General features: G+C 40.9%; 2 protein-coding genes across 2 annotated transcripts; both read right to left on the bottom strand.

Annotated features, from left to right (window-relative positions):
- Positions 1 to 2773: 2773 nt before the first annotated feature.
- On the bottom strand, positions 2774 to 3493 carry LOC139706677 (proline-rich protein 23B-like). The gene has a single exon (XM_071614932.1). The coding sequence runs from the start codon at positions 3491 to 3493 to the stop codon at positions 2774 to 2776; it is 720 nt and encodes a 239-aa protein (XP_071471033.1).
- Positions 3494 to 12869: 9376 nt separating this feature from the next.
- LOC139706676 (proline-rich protein 23B-like) lies at positions 12870 to 13589 on the bottom strand. The gene has a single exon (XM_071614931.1). It carries the CDS (start codon positions 13587 to 13589, stop codon positions 12870 to 12872), a length of 720 nt encoding a protein of 239 aa, XP_071471032.1.
- Positions 13590 to 21650: the final 8061 nt, after the last annotated feature.

Below are 21650 nucleotides of genomic sequence, written 5' to 3'. Positions count from 1 at the left end.
TATCTGTTCAGTAAACTGTGGGTCAGGTGCTTAGGTTCCTATCCCTAGCCCCAAGAGATGTAAGACTAATTGTATGAGTTGAAGAGACTGCCTGGATCTCATATTTAGATTTCATTGGTAATTAACCATCTTTCTCTTTCCCAAATGCATTGATAGTTTTAGAAATGGCCATTATTTCCACACTATTTTTTTTTTTTTTTTTTTTGGTACCAGGGATTGAACCCAGGGGAACTCAACCACCGAGTCAAACTCCCAGTTCTTTTTTGTAGTTTAGGTACAGGGTCTCACTGAGTTGCTTAGGGCCTCACTAAGTTGCTGAGGATGGCTTTGAACTTGAGACCCTCCTGCCTCAACCTTCAGATGTTGGGATGATCTGCTGGGAATATGGGCGCCACCACACCCATCCCGCCCACTACTCTTTTTTAGTGCAGCTCTCCACTCTCATTCCAACACTGGGGCTCTTGCCTCTCATTTCTTGAATGCTTTTTACTCTATTCCACATTGATTCTGTCACAATTCCTAATGATTTAAAAATATGTTTCGATGATTCTTCCAACACACTGGTATGACTCCGTCTTTCATGATTCTCAAGCAATCCAAACTCCTGTATCTCCCATTTCCCTGATTTCTAGGGATGTTGAACATTTTGAACATTTTTTTTAATGTTTGTTAATCGTTTGTATTTCTTCTTTTCAGAAGTGTGTTTAGTTCTTTTGCCCACTTATTGATTGGTTATTTTGTGATTTTTTGGGGGGGATTAAGCATTTTGAGTTCTTAATATATTCTAAGTATTAATTCCCTGTCAGAAGAGTAGTGGTAAAGATTTTCTCATTCTGTAAGCTCTTTATTCATGCTCTTAATTTTTTCCTTGGGGCATCAGTGGAATGGAAGAAGGGAATTGAGGGAGAAGGAGGAGGGATGGGAAAAGGGAGGAACTGTGGAATGAAATTGATCATATTATGCTATGTACATATGTGAATATGTCATAGTGCATTCTATAATTATGTATTATCTATAAAGCAACTGATTAAAAAAGCTAAAATAAATAGAAGGAAGACTAGTAGAGAGGAAGAGGAACAGGGCAGAGAGGAGGGAAGGGAAAGTGGAAGTACTGGGTATTAAAATGGAACCAATTATATTCTATGCATGTATGAGTGTCAAAAATGAACCCCACTCTTATGTATAACTATAATGCAATAATAAAAACATTTAAAAATCAAGGTACACAAAGTGTAAAATAAGACAATTTAAAAATATACTACAATGAGTAGAAAAGTCACATATAAAAGGAATAACAACTTGATTGGCAGACTTTTTATCTTGCAACCACAAAAATGGCAATAGGCGAATATTGTTCAAGCAGTTATATATCATTTTATATTTAAGAAAAAATATGTAATAATGGCATTTTTTTCTTTTTAAATTTATTTTGCATTACAATTCTTAAGACACCATTATAGAACAATTTATCATATCTCTGATTATATATAAGGTATGTTGACACTAAATAGAAATGTTCATACATGAGTAATATTGGCCTTTTCAGGCATACAATATTAAGGGGTTTATCATGGAAAACCATGTTCAAACTTATAGAACCAAGACAGTTTACCACACATAGGACATGGTGGAAATAACTATTAAAGGATATTCTTCAGCCAGATGAAAATTGAGGCTAGACTGAATGAGTAGAATGTTAAGAATAAAAAGGTAGGAAAGAATTGGTAATGTGGGGTTGGAGTTGTAGCTCAGCAGTAGAACCCTTGCCTAGTCCATGGAGGCACTGGGTTCAATCCTCAGCATCACATAAAAAAAATAGATGAATAAATAAAATAAAGGTATTCTGTTCAGCTACAACTAAAAATTGAAAATAATAATTGGTAAGGTGCGGTGGTCAATCTGAATAGTTACTGATGTTTTGAAATGAAATGACCGTTTGACTTCAGTTTTGTAATATTTTACTTTATAGAAATGAAGCCAAGATGGTAATAAATTAACATTTCAAATGTTACAAGTTTTATTTACATTACAAAAAAATCAGGGTACAATTTAAGGGTAGAAAACACTGTGGAATAGCAGTAAAGCAAACATTTCCATCAGTCTATTGGTTTAAATCACCAGATGAACTTATTTAAAAAATATATTCCAATGCATGCTGACAACATCTGATAAAATTCCACATAAATCTCATTTACATTAAGAAGTAAGATTGGAAGAGAATTTCTTCAACAGGTTAAGAGACTGCTGAGAACCAACACCATACAATCAGATGTAGCAACCATCATAGTATTTGGCAGTTCACTGGGGCAGCAGGTGGAAAAATGAAGAACTAGACATGCTATGGCTGAATGTCTTCATAAATCCATGGGAAAACACAGAAGGAAACTCACAGCATGAGAAATCCAGTGATTTCTTGGTTTGAGGGAAAATCAGGGGAGTGGTGATATGAGTTAAAAAGTGCATTTTGAGAGAAAACAACGTCTACAAAATGCAGGGAAATGGTGTGTGTGTGTTTAGAGAATGATCCTGTGAAGAATCCCCAAAATCTGAAAACACAGTTTTTGGTTTCTCTGAAGATTTTCCATTTCCAAGATGAAATGTGGAATCTGCCTTCTCTTCCTGATGTCTTTATTTCCTTACAATCGGGTACAGAAAAAACAATTGTCAGCACAGAACTGCTGACTATTGAGGGGCTCTGGGGATGCAGCAGGCCCCCCAGGAGAGTGTCCAGGAGTTGGGTCCGGTGGTGGGGTGGGGAGAAGTTCCTTTCTTCCTAGAACAGACGTCTGCAGGCTTTGCTCCTAGGGCCTGGAGAGCGCTGTGGACGCGCCTGGGGACTTGAACTTGGAGAGGGAGGTAGAGGTTGCAGCGGTGAGGTGGGGAAGGGCCTCATAAGGTGGAAATCCACGTCGTAGGCGGGATTAGAAGAGCGCCTCACTGGACTAGGGGTGGGGGCCCAAGCAGGGAGATATGGGATGGGCCCCTGCTGGCCGGCTGGAGGGTCCATCCATTGCTCCTCGAAGGCCTCTATTTTTCTGACGATATCTGGGATAAATTCGCAGAAGAATCCCTGCTCGACGACCATGTTCTCACCGAGGGGTCTCAGGACGGCGCCCAGTTCCGGGTCTTCAGGACAGTCTCCCTGGCCTCCTGGGCGTTGGTCCCTGGCTCCCAAGAGGCCCTCAGGGATCAGAATGAGGTTGTGTCCTTGGAGATTGACTTGCAGGACCGAGGTTGGCGCAGGTTGTAGCACCAGGTCGCCATCGTCCATGGGTACCTGTAAGGAGCAGCCCGCGGCCAGAACCACCACGGAGGGGAGCGCGGTGGCGTTGGCTGCTGCTGCAGAGTTTTGCACGTTGGGTGCCGCCGGGGGCTCTGCGGGGTCTGCAGGGTCGTCTAGTCGGCGGCGCTTGGCAGGGCCAGGTCCTTCAGGCTGTGGTCCCCCCCAGGGCGCAGGGCAGGCGCTGGGGCTGCGTGGACGAATGCCCACCATGTCGAGGGCGCTGTGGTGGATGCTCCCGTTTCGGGGCAAAGTGAGTGCGGGGCGCAGGCGGCGCGGTGCTGCGCGCGGTGACAGTCAGGTCCGGAGGATAGGTGAGGTGCGCTAAGCTTTCGCGTGGGCAGCAGTCCTAGCTTCTGTGGATCTGCGCCCGCTGCTGAGCTTGGCGTCCCACTTTGGAACCTTGCTCCTTTGCACTGACCCGGATGCGCCCTGGAGGGCCAATTATATTGCCTGCGCAACCCAAGTACCAGTGTCACGCTTAGCTCCGCCCCTACGGAGCTCCGCCCCTAGATGGGAGGAGTCGGCTGGGTAATAGCTTTGGCTGTGGCGTGTCTCTGTGGGGAAATACCTGTCTGGGCCCTTGGGGGCCAGAATCACTGGTGTTTCTTGGGTGGAGGGATAAAAACAGGCATAGAATTTCAAGATGGCTAATGTTAGAATTCATGCTTTCCAGGATTCTGGGGAAAACACTCAAAAAGACCCCTGCACCTAGTAATCCCCAACCGCCAACCCACCCAAAGGCTCCTTAAAGTCCACCCCCCCCCCTCCGTTTGTTCTTTCTGATCCTGGGGATTGAACTCAGGAACTTACACATGCTAAGCAAGCATTCTACCCCTGAGCTACATTCCTATTCTGAATTTATTATAATTATTATTTTTGGAATGGAAGGGGAGGTACTTTGAACTCAGGGGCACTGGATCACTGAGCCACATCCCCAGCTCTTTATGTATTTTATTTAGAGATAGGGTCTCTCTAGGTTGTTTAGAGCCTTACTGTTGCTGATATTGACTTTGAACTCCTGATCCTCTTTCCTCAGCCTGCTGAGTTGCTGGGATTGCAGGCTTGCACCACCATGCCCGGCCTGAAATCCTTTTTTTTTTTTTTTTTTTTTTCACTGATCATTTTTATTTTTACATTTGTTCTGCATATGGTCTCTCTTTTATTTTTTTATTATTATTTTTTTAAATTTTTATTGTTGGTTGTTCAAAACATTACATAGGTCTTGATATATCATATTTCACACTTTGATTCAAGTGGGTTATGAACTCCCATTTTTACCCCATATATAGATTGCAGAATCACGTCAGTTACACATCCATTGATTTACATATTGCCATACTAGTGTCTGTTGTATTCTGCTGCCTTTCCTATCCTCTACTATCCCCCCTCCCCTCCTCTCCCCTCCCCTCCTCTCCCCTCCCCTCTTCTCTCTCTACCCCCTCTACTGTAATTCATTTCTCCCCCTTGTATTATTTTTCCCTTTCCCCTCACTTCCTCTTGTATGTAATTTTGTGTAACCCTGAGGGTCTCCTTCCATTTCCATGCAATTTCCCTTCTCTCTCCCTTTCCCTCCCACCTCCCATCCCTGTTTAATGTTAATCTTCTTCTCATGCTCTTCGTCACTACTCTGTTCTTAGTTACTCTCCTTATATCAAAGAAGACATTTGGCATTTGTTTTTTTAGGGATTGCCTAGCTTCACTTAGCATAATCTGTTCTCATGCCATCTATTTCCCTGCAAATTCTATGATGTTGTCATTTTTTAATGCAGAGTAATACTCCATTGTATATAAATGCCACATTTTTTTTTATCCATTCGTCTATTGAAGGGCATCTAGGTTGGTTCCACAGTCTTGCTATTGTGAATTGTGCTGCTATGAACATCGATGTAGCAGTGTCCCTGTAGCATGCTCTTTTTAGGTCTTTAGGGAATAGACCGAGAAGGGGAATAGCTGGGTCAAATGGTGGTTCCATTCCCAGCTTTCCAAGAAATCTCCATACTGCTTTCCATATTGGCTGCACCAATTTGCAGTCCCACCAGCAATGTACAAGTGTACCCTTTTCCCCACATCCTCGCCAGCACTTGTTGATGTTTGACTTCATAATGGCTGCCAATCTTAATGGATTGAGATGGTATCTTAGGGTGGTTTTGATTTGCATTTCTCTGACTGCTGGAGATGGTGAGCATTTTTTCATGTACTTGTTGATTGATTGTATGTCCTCCTCTGAGAAGTGTCTGTTCAGGTCCTTGGCCCATTTGTTGATTGGGTTATTTGTTATCTTATTGTCTAATTTTTTGAGTTCTTTGTATACTCTGGATATTAGGGCTCTATCTGAAGTGTGAGGAGTAAAGATTTGTTCCCAGGATGTAGGCTCCCTATTTACCTCTCTTATTGTTTCTTTTGCTGAGAAAAAACTTTTTAATTTGAGTAAGTCCCATTTGTTGATTCTAGTTATTAACTCTTGTGCTATGGGTGTCCTATTGAGGAATTTGGAGCCCGACCCCATACTATGTAGATCGTAGCCAACTTTTTCTTCTATCAGACGCAGAGTCTCTGATTTGATATCAAGCTCCTTTGTCCATTTTGAGTTAACTTTTGTGCATGGCGAGAGAAAGGGATTCAGTTTCATTTTGTTGCATATGGATTTCCAGTTTTCCCAGCACCATTTGTTGAAGATGCTATCCTTCCTCCATTGCATGCTTTTAGCCCCTTTATCAAATATAAGATAGTTGTAGTTTTGTGGATTGGTTTCTGTGTCCTCTATTCTGTACCATTGGTCCACCCGCCCGTTTTGGTACCAGTACCATGCTGTTTTTGTTACTATTGCTCTGTAGTATAGTTTGAAGTCTGGTATCGCTATACCGCCTGATTCACACTTCCTGCTTAGCATTGTTTTTGCTATTCTGGGTCTTTTATTTTTCCATATGAATTTCGTGATTGCTTTCTCTTTCAAGGTTTTGTAAAACTCTGCTGTATACCCATCCTGTCCTGGGCTTTTCTTAGTTGGTAGTCTTTTGATGGTTTCTTCTATTTCCTCAATTGATATTGGTCTGTTTAGGTTGTCTATATCCTCCTGACTCAATCTGGGCAGATCATATGACTTAAGAAATTTATCGATGCCTTCACTATCTTCTATTTTATTGGAGTATAAGGATTCAAAATAATTTCTGATTATCTTCTGTATTTCTGAAGTGTCTGTGGTGATATTGCCTTTTTCATCCCGTATGCTAGAATTTGAGTTCTCTCTCGTCTTCTCTTCGTTAGCATGGCTAAGGGTCTGTCGATTTTATTTATTTTTTCAAAGAACCAACTTTTAGTTTTGTCAATTTTTTCAATTGTTTCTTTTGTTTCGATTTCATTAATTTCAGCTCTGATTTTAATTATTTCTTGCCTTCTACTTCTTTTGCTGTTGTTTTGCTCTTCTTTTTCTAGGATTTTGAGATGAAGTATGAGATCATTTATTTGTTGTTTTTTTCTTTTTTTAAGGAATGAACTCCAAGCAACGAATTTTCCTCTTAGAACTGCTTTCAATGGGGTCCCATAGATTCCGATATGTTGTGTCTGTGTTTTCATTTATCTCTAAGAATTTTTTAATTTCCTCCTTGATGTCTTCTATAACCCATTGATCATTCAGTAACCTATTGTTCATTCTCCAAGTGATGCATGATTTTTCCTTCCTTCTTTTATCGTTGATTTTCAGTTTCATTCCATTATGATCAGATAAGATGCATGGTATTATCTCTACTCCTTTATATTGTCTAAGAGTTGCCCTGTGACATAATATATGATCTATTTTTGAGAAGGATTCATGTGCTGCTGAGAAAAAAGTGTAACTGCTTGATGTTGGGTGGTATATTCTATATATGCCAATTAAGTCTAGGTTATTAATTGTGTTATTGAGTTCTATAGTTTCCTTATTCAACTTTTGTTTGGAAGATCTGTCCAGTGGTGAGAGAGGTGTGTTGAAGTCTCCCATGATTATTGTATGGTGGTCTATTAGACTCTTGAACTTGAGAAGAGTTTGTTTGATGAACATAGCTGCACCATTGTTGGGGCCTATATATTTATGATTGTTATGTCTTGTTGGTGTATGGTTCCCTTGAGCAGTATGTAGTGTCCCTCTTTATCCCTTTTGATTAACTTTGGCTTGAAATCTATTTTATTTGATATGAGTATGGACACTCCTGCTTGTTTCCGAAGCCCATATGAGTGATATGATTTTTCCCAACCTTTCACCTTCAGTCTGTGTATGTCTTTTCCTATCAAATGCATCTCCTGTAGGCAGCATATTGTTGGGTCTTGTTTTGTGATCCATTCTACTAGCGTGTGTCTCTTAATTGGTGAGTTTAAGCCATTAACATTTAGGGTTATTATTGAGATATGGGTTGTTCTTCCAGCCATATTTGTTTATTTATGTTACTAAACATGGTTTGTTTTCCTCTTTGATTAATTTTCCCCCCTTTACTGTCCTACCCCCCACTGTTGGTTTTCATTGTTATTTTCCATTTCCTCTTCCTGTAATGTTTTGCCGATGATGTTTTGAAGATATGGTTTTCTACCTGCAAATTCTTTTAACTTTTGTTTATCGTGGAAGGTTTTAATTTCATCTTCCATCCTGAAGCTTAATTTCGCTGGATACACAATTCTTGGTTGGAACCCATTTTCTTTCAGTGTTTGAAATATGTTATTCCAGGATCTTCTAGCTTTCAGAGTCTGTGTTGAAAGATCAGCTGTTATCCTGATTGGCTTACCCCTAAATGTAGTCTGCTTCCTTTCTCTTGTAGCTTTTAAAATTCTCTCCTTATTCTCTGTGTTGGGCATCTTCATTATAATGTGTCTAGGTGTGGATCTCTTATGATTTGCACATTCGGCGTCCTGTAGGCTTCTAGGATTTGGGATTCTGTCTCATTCTTCAAGTCTGGGAAGTTTTCTCGTATTTTTTCATTTAATAGATTGCTCATTCCTTTGGTTTGGACCTCTATACCTTCCTGTATCCCAATGACTCTTAAGTTTGGTCTCTTTATGTTATCCCATATTTCTTGGATGTTCTGCTCATGGTTTCTTAACAGTCTTGCTGAGCTGTCTATGTTCTTTTCAAGTTGAAATACTTTGTCTTCATTGTCTGATGTTCTATCTTCTAAGTGTTCTACTCTGCTGGTAGTATTCTCAATTGAGTTTTTAAGTTGGTTTATTGCTTCCCGCATTTCTAGGATTTCTGTTTGTCTGTTTTTTATAACCTCTATTTCCCTGTATAGTTGATCTTTTGCTTCCTGGATTTGTTTATGTAATTCATTGTGGAAGGGATCTTTCATTGTCTGATTTTGCTGTCTAATGTCTTCCTTGAGACTCCAGATCATCTGAAGCATGTATATCCTGAATTCTTTATCTGACATTCCATCTGCTGCAGCTATTACCTCTTCTAAAGTTGAGTTGACCTGCATTGTTTGTGGTCCTTTCTTTCCTTGTCTTTTCATACTTCTCGTGTTTCTTTCTGCTTGGTGAAACTGTTGTTTTTTTGAAATTTTCCCCCTATATATTTATATTGCTCTTGTATAGTTGAAAAGTCTCCATTGCAGGGGCAGGCAGCAGCTGTGCTCCTCCTCCAATTGGGGTGATCTGTCTACCACGATGACGGGCGGCTGGGCCTGTTCTGCCGGTCGGTCGCAGGTCTGCCTACTTTGCAGGTGCGGGTAGCGGCTCTGCTCTGCCCCTCCTCCAATTGGTGTGACGTGTCTACCACGCCCTCGGACCCCTGGGCCTGTTCTGCCAGTCGGTCAAAGGTCTGCCTACCTTGCAGGCGAGGGCGGCGGCTCTGCTCTGTCCCTACTCCAATCGGGGTGACATGACTACCGCGCTGGCGGGCCGCTGGGCCTGTTCCGGGTGCAGGCGAAGGCTCTGCTCTGCCCCTACTCCAATTGGGGTGACGTGTGTCTCTAAATTGTTTTTTTTGTACTGAGGATTGAACCCAGGTGTGCTTAACCACTGAGACACATCCCCAGCCCTTTTTTTGTTGTATTTTATTTAGAGTCAGGGCCTCCCTGAGTTGCTTAGGGCCACACTAATTAGCTGAGGCTGGCTTTGAACTCGAGATCTTCCTGCCTCAGCCTCCAGAGCTGCTGGGATTACAGGTGTGTGACACTGCACCCAGCTTCTCTAAACCTTTGCTCCATTTTTCTACAGTCTGCATTTGCAGTGGTAGCATTTCTCCTTAACGTATTGTGGATCATTCTTTTCTCCATGTTTCTGAGAGTTGCTTTTAAGAATGTTAAGAATGAGTACTGTCTTAACAAAGTCCTAGCCAGGGTTTTAAAACTCTCCTGTATTACAGGAGAATTCTTCTAAATATCCAAACTCTCTCTTTAACAGGCTGATATCCAGCAGCTTCAGTTCTATACTTGATTCCTGCTGGTTTATGTTGGGTGAATCCTGCAGAACACACACACACACCCGCACACACACACACACATGCATGCACACACTCGCGCAGGCACACGTACATACACACAAGTATGTGCTTTTCTTCCCTCCCCTTCATTGTTTACAGGCCATATTCTGGCCTTAACTTTAGTTACTGGCCTTGTGGTGGAGAGGAGGTAAGGGTAGATTTTGAGGTTGCTGCATGTTGCCTTGCCAGGCAGCTGCTTCTGTCAACTTAATGCAAGGCAGTGTCAACCATTAACAGAGAAGAGCAGGCCAGTTCTCCAGGCTTGGGGTCTGGGAATTCAAGGTATTCAAATGTGTCCACCTAGTTGTCTTTACCCCATGTTTCAGAGCCCAATCAGAGCGGTGACCTCACCAGCACAGACTTGCCTAATTTGAGAATTCAACCTATCTGTTCAGTAAACTGTGGGTCAGGTGCTTAGGTTCCTACCCCTAGCCCCAAGAGATGTAAGACTAATTGTATGAGTTGAAGAGACTGCCTGGATCTCATATTTAGATTTCATTGGTAATTAACCATCCTTCTCATCCCCAAATGCACTGATTATTTTAGAAATGGCCATTCATTCCACACTATTTTTTTTTTTTTGGTACCAGGGATTGAACCCAGGGAACCTCAACCACTGATCCACACTCCCTGTTCTTTTTTGTAGTTTAGAGACAGGGTCTCACTGTGTTGCTTAGGGCCTCACTAAGTTGCTGAGGATGGCTTTGAACTTGTGACCCCCCTGCCTCAACCTTCAGATGTTGGGATGATCTTCTGGGAATATGGGTGCCACCACACCCATCCTGCCCACTACTCTTTCTTCGTTCAGCTCTCCACTCTCATTCCAACACTGGGGCTCTTGCCCCTCATTTCTTGAGTGTTTTTTACTGTATTCCATATTGATTCTGTCCCAATTCCTAATGATTTAAAAATATGTTTGGATGATTCTTCCAACACACTGGTATGACTCCGTCTTTCATGATTCTCAAGCAATCCAAACTCCTGTATCTCCCATTTCCCTGATTTCTAGGGATGTTGAACATTTTTTTTTCATGTCTGTTAGTCATTTGTATTTCTTCTTTTCAGAAGTGTGTTTAGTTCTTTTGCCCACTTATTGATTGGTTATTTTGTGATTTTTTTGGGGGATTAAGCTTTTTGAGTTCTTAATATATTCTAAGTATTAATTCCCTGTCAGAAGAGTAGTGGTAAAGATTTTCTCATTCTGTAAGCTCTTTATTCATGCTCTTAATTTTTTCCTTGGGGCATCAGTGGAATGGAAGAAGGGAATTGAGGGAGAAGGAGGAGGGATGGGAAAAGGGAGGAACTGTGGAATGAAATTGATCATATTATGCTATGTACATATGTGAATATGTCATAGTGCATTCTATAATTATGTATTATCTATAAAGCAACTGATTAAAAAAGCTAAAATAAATAGAAGGAAGACTAGTAGAGAGGAAGAGGAACAGGGCAGAGAGGAGGGAAGGGAAAGTGGAAGTACTGGGTATTAAAATGGAACCAATTATATTCTATGCATGTATGAGTGTCAAAAATGAACCCCACTCTTATGTATAACTATAATGCAATAATAAAAACATTTAAAAATCAAGGTACACAAAGTGTAAAATAAGACAATTTAAAAATATACTACAATGAGTAGAAAAGTCACATATAAAAGGAATAACAACTTGATTGGCAGACTTTTTATCTTGCAACCACAAAAATGGCAATAGGCGAATATTGTTCAAGCAGTTATATATCATTTTATATTTAAGAAAAAATATGTAATAATGGCATTTTTTTCTTTTTAAATTTATTTTGCATTACAATTCTTAAGACACCATTATAGAACAATTTATCATATCTCTGATTATATATAAGGTATGTTGACACTAAATAGAAATGTTCATACATGAGTAATATTGGCCTTTTCAGGCATACAATATTAAGGGGTTTATCATGGAAAACCATGTTCAAACTTATAGAACCAAGACAGTTTACCACACATAGGACATGGTGGAAATAACTATTAAAGGATATTCTTCAGCCAGATGAAAATTGAGGCTAGACTGAATGAGTAGAATGTTAAGAATAAAAAGGTAGGAAAGAATTGGTAATGTGGGGTTGGAGTTGTAGCTCAGCAGTAGAACCCTTGCCTAGTCCATGGAGGCACTGGGTTCAATCCTCAGCATCACATAAAAAAAATAGATGAATAAATAAAATAAAGGTATTCTGTTCAGCTACAACTAAAAATTGAAAATAATAATTGGTAAGGTGCGGTGGTCAATCTGAATAGTTACTGATGTTTTGAAATGAAATGACCGTTTGACTTCAGTTTTGTAATATTTTACTTTATAGAAATGAAGCCAAGATGGTAATAAATTAACATTTCAAATGTTACAAGTTTTATTTACATTACAAAAAAATCAGGGTACAATTTAAGGGTAGAAAACACTGTGGAATAGCAGTAAAGCAAACATTTCCATCAGTCTATTGGTTTAAATCACCAGATGAACTTATTTAAAAAATATATTCCAATGCATGCTGACAACATCTGATAAAATTCCACATAAATCTCATTTACATTAAGAAGTAAGATTGGAAGAGAATTTCTTCAACAGGTTAAGAGACTGCTGAGAACCAACACCATACAATCAGATGTAGCAACCATCATAGTATTTGGCAGTTCACTGGGGCAGCAGGTGGAAAAATGAAGAACTAGACATGCTATGGCTGAATGTCTTCATAAATCCATGGGAAAACACAGAAGGAAACTCACAGCATGAGAAATCCAGTGATTTCTTGGTTTGAGGGAAAATCAGGGGAGTGGTGATATGAGTTAAAAAGTGCATTTTGAGAGAAAACAACGTCTACAAAATGCAGGGAAATGGTGTGTGTGTGTTTAGAGAATGATCCTGTGAAGAATCCCCAAAATCTGAAAACACAGTTTTTGGTTTCTCTGAAGATTTTCCATTTCCAAGATGAAATGTGGAATCTGCCTTCTCTTCCTGATGTCTTTATTTCCTTACAATCGGGTACAGAAAAAACAATTGTCAGCACAGAACTGCTGACTATTGAGGGGCTCTGGGGATGCAGCAGGCCCCCCAGGAGAGTGTCCAGGAGTTGGGTCCGGTGGTGGGGTGGGGAGAAGTTCCTTTCTTCCTAGAACAGACGTCTGCAGGCTTTGCTCCTAGGGCCTGGAGAGCGCTGTGGACGCGCCTGGGGACTTGAACTTGGAGAGGGAGGTAGAGGTTGCAGCGGTGAGGTGGGGAAGGGCCTCATAAGGTGGAAATCCACGTCGTAGGCGGGATTAGAAGAGCGCCTCACTGGACTAGGGGTGGGGGCCCAAGCAGGGAGATATGGGATGGGCCCCTGCTGGCCGGCTGGAGGGTCCATCCATTGCTCCTCGAAGGCCTCTATTTTTCTGACGATATCTGGGATAAATTCGCAGAAGAATCCCTGCTCGACGACCATGTTCTCACCGAGGGGTCTCAGGACGGCGCCCAGTTCCGGGTCTTCAGGACAGTCTCCCTGGCCTCCTGGGCGTTGGTCCCTGGCTCCCAAGAGGCCCTCAGGGATCAGAATGAGGTTGTGTCCTTGGAGATTGACTTGCAGGACCGAGGTTGGCGCAGGTTGTAGCACCAGGTCGCCATCGTCCATGGGTACCTGTAAGGAGCAGCCCGCGGCCAGAACCACCACGGAGGGGAGCGCGGTGGCGTTGGCTGCTGCTGCAGAGTTTTGCACGTTGGGTGCCGCCGGGGGCTCTGCGGGGTCTGCAGGGTCGTCTAGTCGGCGGCGCTTGGCAGGGCCAGGTCCTTCAGGCTGTGGTCCCCCCCAGGGCGCAGGGCAGGCGCTGGGGCTGCGTGGACGAATGCCCACCATGTCGAGGGCGCTGTGGTGGATGCTCCCGTTTCGGGGCAAAGTGAGTGCGGGGCGCAGGCGGGGCGGTGCTGCGCGCGGTGACAGTCAGGTCCGGAGGATAGGTGAGGTGCGCTAAGCTTTCGCGTGGGCAGCAGTCCTAGCTTCTGTGGATCTGCGCCCGCTGCTGAGCTTGGCGTCCCACTTTGGAACCTTGCTCCTTTGCACTGACCCGGATGCGCCCTGGAGGGCCAATTATATTGCCTGCGCAACCCAAGTACCAGTGTCACGCTTAGCTCCGCCCCTACGGAGCTCCGCCCCTAGATGGGAGGAGTCGGCTGGGTAATAGCTTTGGCTGTGGCGTGTCTCTGTGGGGAAATACCTGTCTGGGCCCTTGGGGGCCAGAATCACTGGTGTTTCTTGGGTGGAGGGATAAAAACAGGCATAGAATTTCAAGATGGCTAATGTTAGAATTCATGCTTTCCAGGATTCTGGGGAAAACACTCAAAAAGACCCCTGCACCTAGTAATCCCCAACCGCCAACCCACCCAAAGGCTCCTTAAAGTCCACCCCCCCCCCCTCCGTTTGTTCTTTCTGATCCTGGGGATTGAACTCAGGAACTTACACATGCTAAGCAAGCATTCTACCCCTGAGCTACATTCCTATTCTGAATTTATTATAATTATTATTTTTGGAATGGAAGGGGAGGTACTTTGAACTCAGGGGCACTGGATCACTGAGCCACATCCCCAGCTCTTTATGTATTTTATTTAGAGGTAGGGTCTCTCTAGGTTGTTTAGAGCCTTACTGTTGCTGCGATTGACTTTGAACTCCTGATCCTCTTTCCTCAGCCTGCTGAGTTGCTGGGATTGCAGGCTTGCACCACCATGCCCGGCCTGAAATTCTTTTTAATGTTTGACAATCTTTTTATCTTAAGAATAAATGAAAAATGTAGATTTTTCTTTTAGGAAAAGTGCTTTTTAAATACTAAAATGAAAAGCTTTATGGCAGTTTGTTCCTGAAGGTTAAGGCCTGTAATAAAATTGTTAATTGCATTATTAAAATTAAAGCAATACAATTAAATTTTTTTCTTTTTATCGAGCACTTATATGTCCACCATTTTACTGTTTTAAAAAATGATTTTCTAGGCGTAGTGGTGCATGTCTGTAATCCGGGCGATTTGGCCAGTTGAAACCAGAGGATCCCAAGTTTAAAGCCAGCCTCAGCAATTTAAAGAGATCTTAAGCAATTTAGAGAGACCTGTCTCAAAAAACAAAGGGCTGGGGATGTGGCTCAGTGGTTAAATTGTTACCCCTGGTTTCAATCCTTGGTACTTCCTCACCGCGGTCTCGCCAGATATGATCTTTTTTTCCCCCTTACAACAGCTGAGGCTCTAAGTGGTAAAGCAAAATTTCCCAAAATTAAACACTTCATTTATGTTGGTTGTAGAATCAAATGCAATCGTGACTTTAAATCAAATATACTTAATTTATGTATTTATTGTGCACACCTAACAATCACTGATTTGGTACTGTGTGTGCCTTTCATATTAACATGTGTGTCTACCCTGTTTATTTCCAATGTTTTTTTTTTTCTTGGTTTACATTCGCGGGAGCCCAATGTGTTTCAATTTCACTACATTCTTACAAACATTTATCTCTCATATGCCTGCCTGTCTGCTGGCCTGCCTGCTTTTCTTCCATTCATCAGTGCATATAAAATGTACAGAATGGCAACTTTCACTGTGGCTTATTTGTACACACACAAAACCATAATTGGATCAATTTCATTCCCCAGTGCTTCCCTCACTGTTCCTTCTTTTCTCCCCTGATCCCTTCTCTCTACTCTCCTATCTCCCTTCTAATTTCATGGGGTCCTTTTTTTCCCTCCTAGTTTCCATACATGGGAGAAAACACATGGTACTTTTCTCTCTGATTTTGACTTATTCACTCAAAAAAATTATGGTCTCCAGTTTCATCCATTTTTCTGCAAGTGACATATTTGTTATTCTTTACGTCTGAATAAAACTGCATTGTGTGTTTGTGCATATATGTGTGTGTGTGTGTGTGTGTGTGTGTATATATATATATATATATATAAATTTTCTTTCTCCATTTATCTGTTGACAGACACCTTGGTTGATTCCATAACTTGGCTAATGTGAATTGTGCTGCAATAAACATGGTATGCATGTTATCTGTAAAATGTGCTGTCTTTATTTTTTAGTTTTTGATAAATACCCAAAAGTGGTATAGCTGGATCAAATGGAAGATTTATTTTTATCCTTTTGAAGAACCCCCATACTGATTTCCATCGTGGCTGTACTAATTTATATTTCCACCAGCAGTGTGTAAGAGTTTCTTACCCTGTCATCCCATCCTCACCAGCATTTATTGTTTGTATTCTTGATGGCTGCACTTCTAACTGAAGTAAGATGGAATCTCAGTATAGGTTTTCTTGTTTTTGTACTGGGGATCGAACCCAGGGGCCTTTAACCACTGAGCCACATCCCCAGGTCCTTATTTGTATTCTGTTTAGAGACAGGGTCTCACTAAGTTGCTAAGGGCCTCATTAAGTTGCTGAGGCTGGATTTGAACTCACAATCTTTCTGCCTCAGCCTCCCTAGCAGCTGGGATTGCAGGCATACACCACTGCTCAGTGTAGTTTTGATGTGCATTTCCGTTTATTTATTTATTTTTATGTGGTGCGGATTATCCAACCCAGGGCCTTGCTGGTGCTAAGCAAGTGCTGTGCTGCTGAGCGACATCCCCTACCCTGATGTGCATTTCCCTGATGGCTAAAAATGTTGAACATTTTTCATATAATTGTTGACCCTTCATACTTCTTTTGAGAAGTGTCTGTACAATTTATTTACCCATTTATCGACTGGGTTACTTGCCTTGCAAGCATTTCTTATTGCGGATTTTTAATCTTTTCCAACTTGGTATAGTAAAGTGCTACCCTGTGTTTTTATTTTGCATTTCTGATTACCTGTGTGGCCACATCATTTTTTTTCATATAATTATTGGCAATTATTTTTTATATTTTCTATAAAATATTCCTCTCTTCTATTTTTTTTTTTACTTTAAAAAATTGGGTCTCAGAATACTACACACCATTTAGTTATCAGATGTCTAATCAAGTGTCTATGGCTCTCCTATAGTCTTTGATGACCTTATTACCTGATTCCCTTTATTCTTACAGTTCTACTTCTGGTATACTTTGTGGTTATTTGAATATTCTCATAGACTTTTCCTGAAAGGTGACCTCTAAGTCCTCTTTCCTTTTAACACTTTTGTCCTCTCTCCTGTAAGACTTATATGCTTGACCTTGCATTACTCCTAGTTGTTTCCCCTGTATAATCACAATTTCAAACATTTTATTTTCAGAGTGCCACTTCTAACCTCCTAGTTCAGTCTTTCAAATATCCAAACTTGATCTGTCTCAGCCCTCCTGGGGGGAAAAATCCATTTCTTCTATCATATTTTCACTGAAGCTGACACCCTCATCTTCACATTTCCCTCCTTTTCTGGAACTTAGATTCCATGGGCAACATGATAGTCACTGCCATGTTTATAACTTTGTATCCTTTCCCTTTGTACTGCTTAGCAGGTCAAATATATCGGCCTCTAATCTGTTAGGAGAAAAAAACCACTCAACTCCATTGAATGATGTCTGTGTAAATGTGATGGATTCCGTTAGTGGATTCCTAATGCTTGCTAGGGATTTAACTGTATTGCTCAAGTCCAGTCACTTAACTTTCCTCGATGAATTTTGCCTACTTTCTCCTCTTTTCTCAAGCCTCCTCTATTTCATCTCTCATGCTCACTCCTAGATGGTCCCCTTGTTTCCTTTACACAGAGTCAATGAAAGCAATCAGGAGATTTCCCAAAATTGCCATAATCACATCTACCTACCAAGATGCATGGGGAGTATATATTCTGCCTGCTCTGCTTTTCCCTGCCAAATTATCCATGTTCTAGCCAGAGCTATTCCCTTCACCTGTGTAAACTATCTCATTGCGTCTTGCCTCCTTGAGAACTCTCTTCAGCAATTCTTCCATCTCTGCCCTAATTGTCACATTTATCTTCCTCTCAAAATGCTAGCTATTGAATCAATATCTTCAATGTATAATTGAGAGGTAAAGCTTTTCTATCTTAAAACAAACACTCTTCACTAAACCCCTTCCAGGCCCTAAGCAACTTAGGGAGACCCTGCCTCAAAAAATAAAATAAAATAAAATAAAATAAAAAAGGGAAAGTGGCTCAGTGGTTAAAAGTCTCTGGATTTAAAAAAAAAAGTGTGTGAGTATACTTAGAATATATAGGCTCTAAATGAATTCCCGGGATGTGGGATGGTCATATCCTTTAATGCAAACATTCCTGCCATCTCTTTTGACTTCTCTGAGATCTCCTGATTCTTCATATATTCTCATTGAGATCATACTACACAAGTATGAAGTTCTTGGCATATGTAGACAATTAAACTTATAGAAAAAGAATAAACAAAACAAGAAATAGAATCATATGGCTAAAAAGGGCACTGTTGATACTGCAATAATTATGAAACTGAATCTCAAAACATGTAGTGGTGTCTGAGATATTAACTTCTTTGAGATGGGGCTGAAATTCTTCTCCCTGCCTTACAGTCACTGAACAATGCTAATTTTATTTTATATATTTTTTTGGTATTGGACATTGGCATTTAACCACTAAGCCACATCCCCAGCCCTTTTTAAAATATTTTATTCAGAGACAGGGTCTTGCCGATTTGCTTAGGGCCTCTCTGAATTGCTTCAAGCCTTGCTAAATGGCTGAGACTGGCTTTGAATTTGTGATCCTCCTGCCTCAGCCTCCTGGGTTGCTGGGATTACAGGTGTGTGCCACCACACCGAGCTCAGTGCTGACCATTTTGAGCCAGTTGCCTTTAGAAGTTGTAGTTTGGTTTCATGAGTTGATTACTGCAGAGGTTGTTTGGTTTGTAGGGCTGAATGCTATGGTGGTTGTGAATCAGAGTTCTGGCGTCATATGTGATCTGGTCATTGTCAATTTGTATATTAAATGTCTTAATCCCTTCCCCTACTTTTGAGCATTCTCTTGGAGAGGTGGATCAGTTCAGGGAAATGTAGACACTCCAGTCTTCTCTACTTAGGTTTATTCATTTTCATATTCAACTGGATTACAAGATATTTGTGATCATTTTGCTACTGTGTCATATAAAACAGGAGTGTCCTGACACCAGGGCCTATAGAAAAATGAGGAAAAAAATAAAGATAAGCAAGCAGATAAGACAAAGCAGGAATTAGACAGGACTCTTTATTTGATGTCTGTGGCAGAAATCGTGGCCATCCAAGTTCATCTGCTTATTCTGAGAGTCTTAGATTAACTTTGTGCTTTCAAATGGGATTCTACAATCCTGAATTTGATGTTACCTATGGAGTAGTTTTTCAGTTCCATGGAATTCTGAATTGGCTCTGACATGAACACAAGGACAGACTGTTTGCTGAATTTATTGTGAACAGTACCTGATAAGATCCTTTCCAGTGAAGTTTAAGAGCAGCTTTTCCTCTGACATCCCTTTCAATAGATGAAATCTCCTGAGTAATGGTCATGAAAAGCCTTTCTAGGAAAGCATTCAAAGGTGGCCTTAAGCTGTTGGTAAGTTGTAGGACTTCTTTATATATTCTAGATACTAACCCCTAATTATGATATAATTGGAAGATATTTTCTCTCATTTTGTAGGTTGTCTTTCCCTTGATCATGTTCTTGGTTGCATAGAAAGTTTTCATTTTGTTGCCATCCAATTAATCTATTTTACTTTTGTTGTACCTTTGGTGTCACATCCAAGAAATCATATCCAAATCCAATGTCATGAAGCTTTTCCTGTTTTAAGAGTTTTATAGGCTTAGGTCTTGAAATTGGGCTCTAACCGACTTCCACGTGTGGATGGAGGCCGAGGTGGTGCAAACTGAATTGCTAGTCACCCTGATGGAGGTCCATATCCCCAATTGCAGTAGGGTTAACACCCTTTCAAGAGAAGACTCTCAACTGTCTTTTGTGAGGGTTCTAGAATATTTGGCGGTAATCTTCAATTTATCAGAGACTGTTTTTCATTCCTCAGACAGATCACTCTAAATAATGAACTAGGATTTGACAAAACATTTATCTTTTGAAACTTTATTGTCTCTTTTCTGCTAAGGTTGGAGGCAAGTAAACAATCCTTTTTATAGGCTTCCTTGTTCTCTGAACACCGTAGGAGAAGTTATCACATGGTGTATTAGAACGGATTGGCAAGAATTTTAGATCTGATCAAGGAACTGGGAAAATCAGAGGGGTCACTGGTGAATTCCTGGGATACTGTCCTCTTTTGGTAGAGGCAAAAAGGCATTGACTGTTCTGGTCTAGAGGTAAACTGAGAAGAGCAGAGCAGAGATTCACTGCAGGGAAACAAGAGACTTCAGATGGGACAGATGACAGGCTAGGATTTGGGTCAAGTTCTAGCAGGAAGTGTTGGATCTGATTGACTAGAGTTCTTAGCAAATTGATTGTCTGTTTTGTTTCCTTCTTAAACAAATCGATTGTCTGTTTTGTTTCCTTCCTAGCAGGATGAGAATGTGACAAGCACTTATGCACAATATGAGAATGCCTTTGTATATAATGGCTTCAGCCACAGGTTTGAGTCCTTCAAGAGATACTGGACAAGTTTGGGTAATGCCTTGGTAGGTTCAATCTGAATTTTAGTAGTTTCTTTTCCCATTATTTCCCCTATGTTGATGGAAGATACGCATAACATATAATAGAGAATGCAAAGGTGTATACAGAAGAGACATGCCTTATATATAAATAAAGGAGTCCTTTGTAAACTCAAGAAATAGTCCATTTGGTGTGCATTTAATATTATAATTGTGCAAAGTAAGTCTCTCCCTATTGAATTCCCAGCCATGTTATCACAGAGCCAGGAAGAATAATTTTAGTCAAGGGCCCAAGGGTTCCAGTTAAAGGCTGAGAGATAGAGAGAATATGTGTATTATTTGAAACACCCTCCACCTATAGAGTGCATTTCCTCCAGTAAGGAAGCTCTACAACTGTAGCAGCATTTCATATAGAAATACTAGCACTTGGATTAATTTTTATTTGAAATGTTTGGGATATGGCTTTTAAGAGACTTGGGTCTACTTTTCAGCCTTTTTTTTTTTTTAATACTGGGAATCAAATCCAGAGGTGCTTTACCACTGAGCTAAATACCCACCCTTTTTATTTTTATTTTGAGACAGATCACACTAAATTGCCCAGGCTGACTTCAAACTTGTGATCCTCTTGCCTCAGCCTCCCCAGTAGCTAGGATTATAGGTGTGAGCCACCACACCTGGCTTCAGCTTTTTTTTTAAATAGTTTTTTTTTTAGTTGGACACAATAACTTTATTTATTAATTTTTATGTGGTTCTGAGGATTGATCCTGGAGCTTCTCATGTGCTAGGCTAGCGCTCCACCATTGAGCCATAACCCCAGCCCTCACTCTTTCTTTTGACCCTCAGTTTTATTATGGAAAGAGAGACCCATAGATCCATTTCTGGGTCAGTCCAATCAGCTTTTGCTATCCAGGATTTAGCATGTGTGGTTATGACCAATATGTGTATCAACTCTTGTGAGTCAGGTGATTCAGGATCATGCGAATCACGACGAAATCTAAATTCTTTTAAAGAAATCTAATTTCTTCCATGAATGTTTGCTGGTCTTGTCTGTGTTAAGGGACACATTAGCCCTTAATTCAGTGCAGGTCCAAGGTTTAAATTCTACAGTTGCTCGAATCCTTGATTCATGGAACAGATGGATCTTTTGAAGCAATTGGCATTTTAGGTTTTTGAGAAAGAAAAGGGAGAATGTTGGAGCCTGGACAAGAAGAATTGAAAAAAGGAATTGATGGAAGTACTGAAGGAGGGATATTGGGGGATAAGGGGCAGCGGAAGATCTAAATTTAGGGAGGCAGCTGGCGTTCAAAGGTGAAATATTTATTAGGGATATGAGTCTTGTGTGATATTACCTGTCAAATGGCTCATTATCTTTGGCTAGAGAATCTTTTAATGAG

The sequence above is a fragment of the Marmota flaviventris genome, chromosome 8 (assembly GCF_047511675.1).
Source record: "Marmota flaviventris isolate mMarFla1 chromosome 8, mMarFla1.hap1, whole genome shotgun sequence".
Taxonomy (NCBI): Eukaryota; Metazoa; Chordata; class Mammalia; order Rodentia; family Sciuridae; genus Marmota; species Marmota flaviventris.
This window is presented reverse-complemented; position numbering and strand designations above follow the sequence as displayed.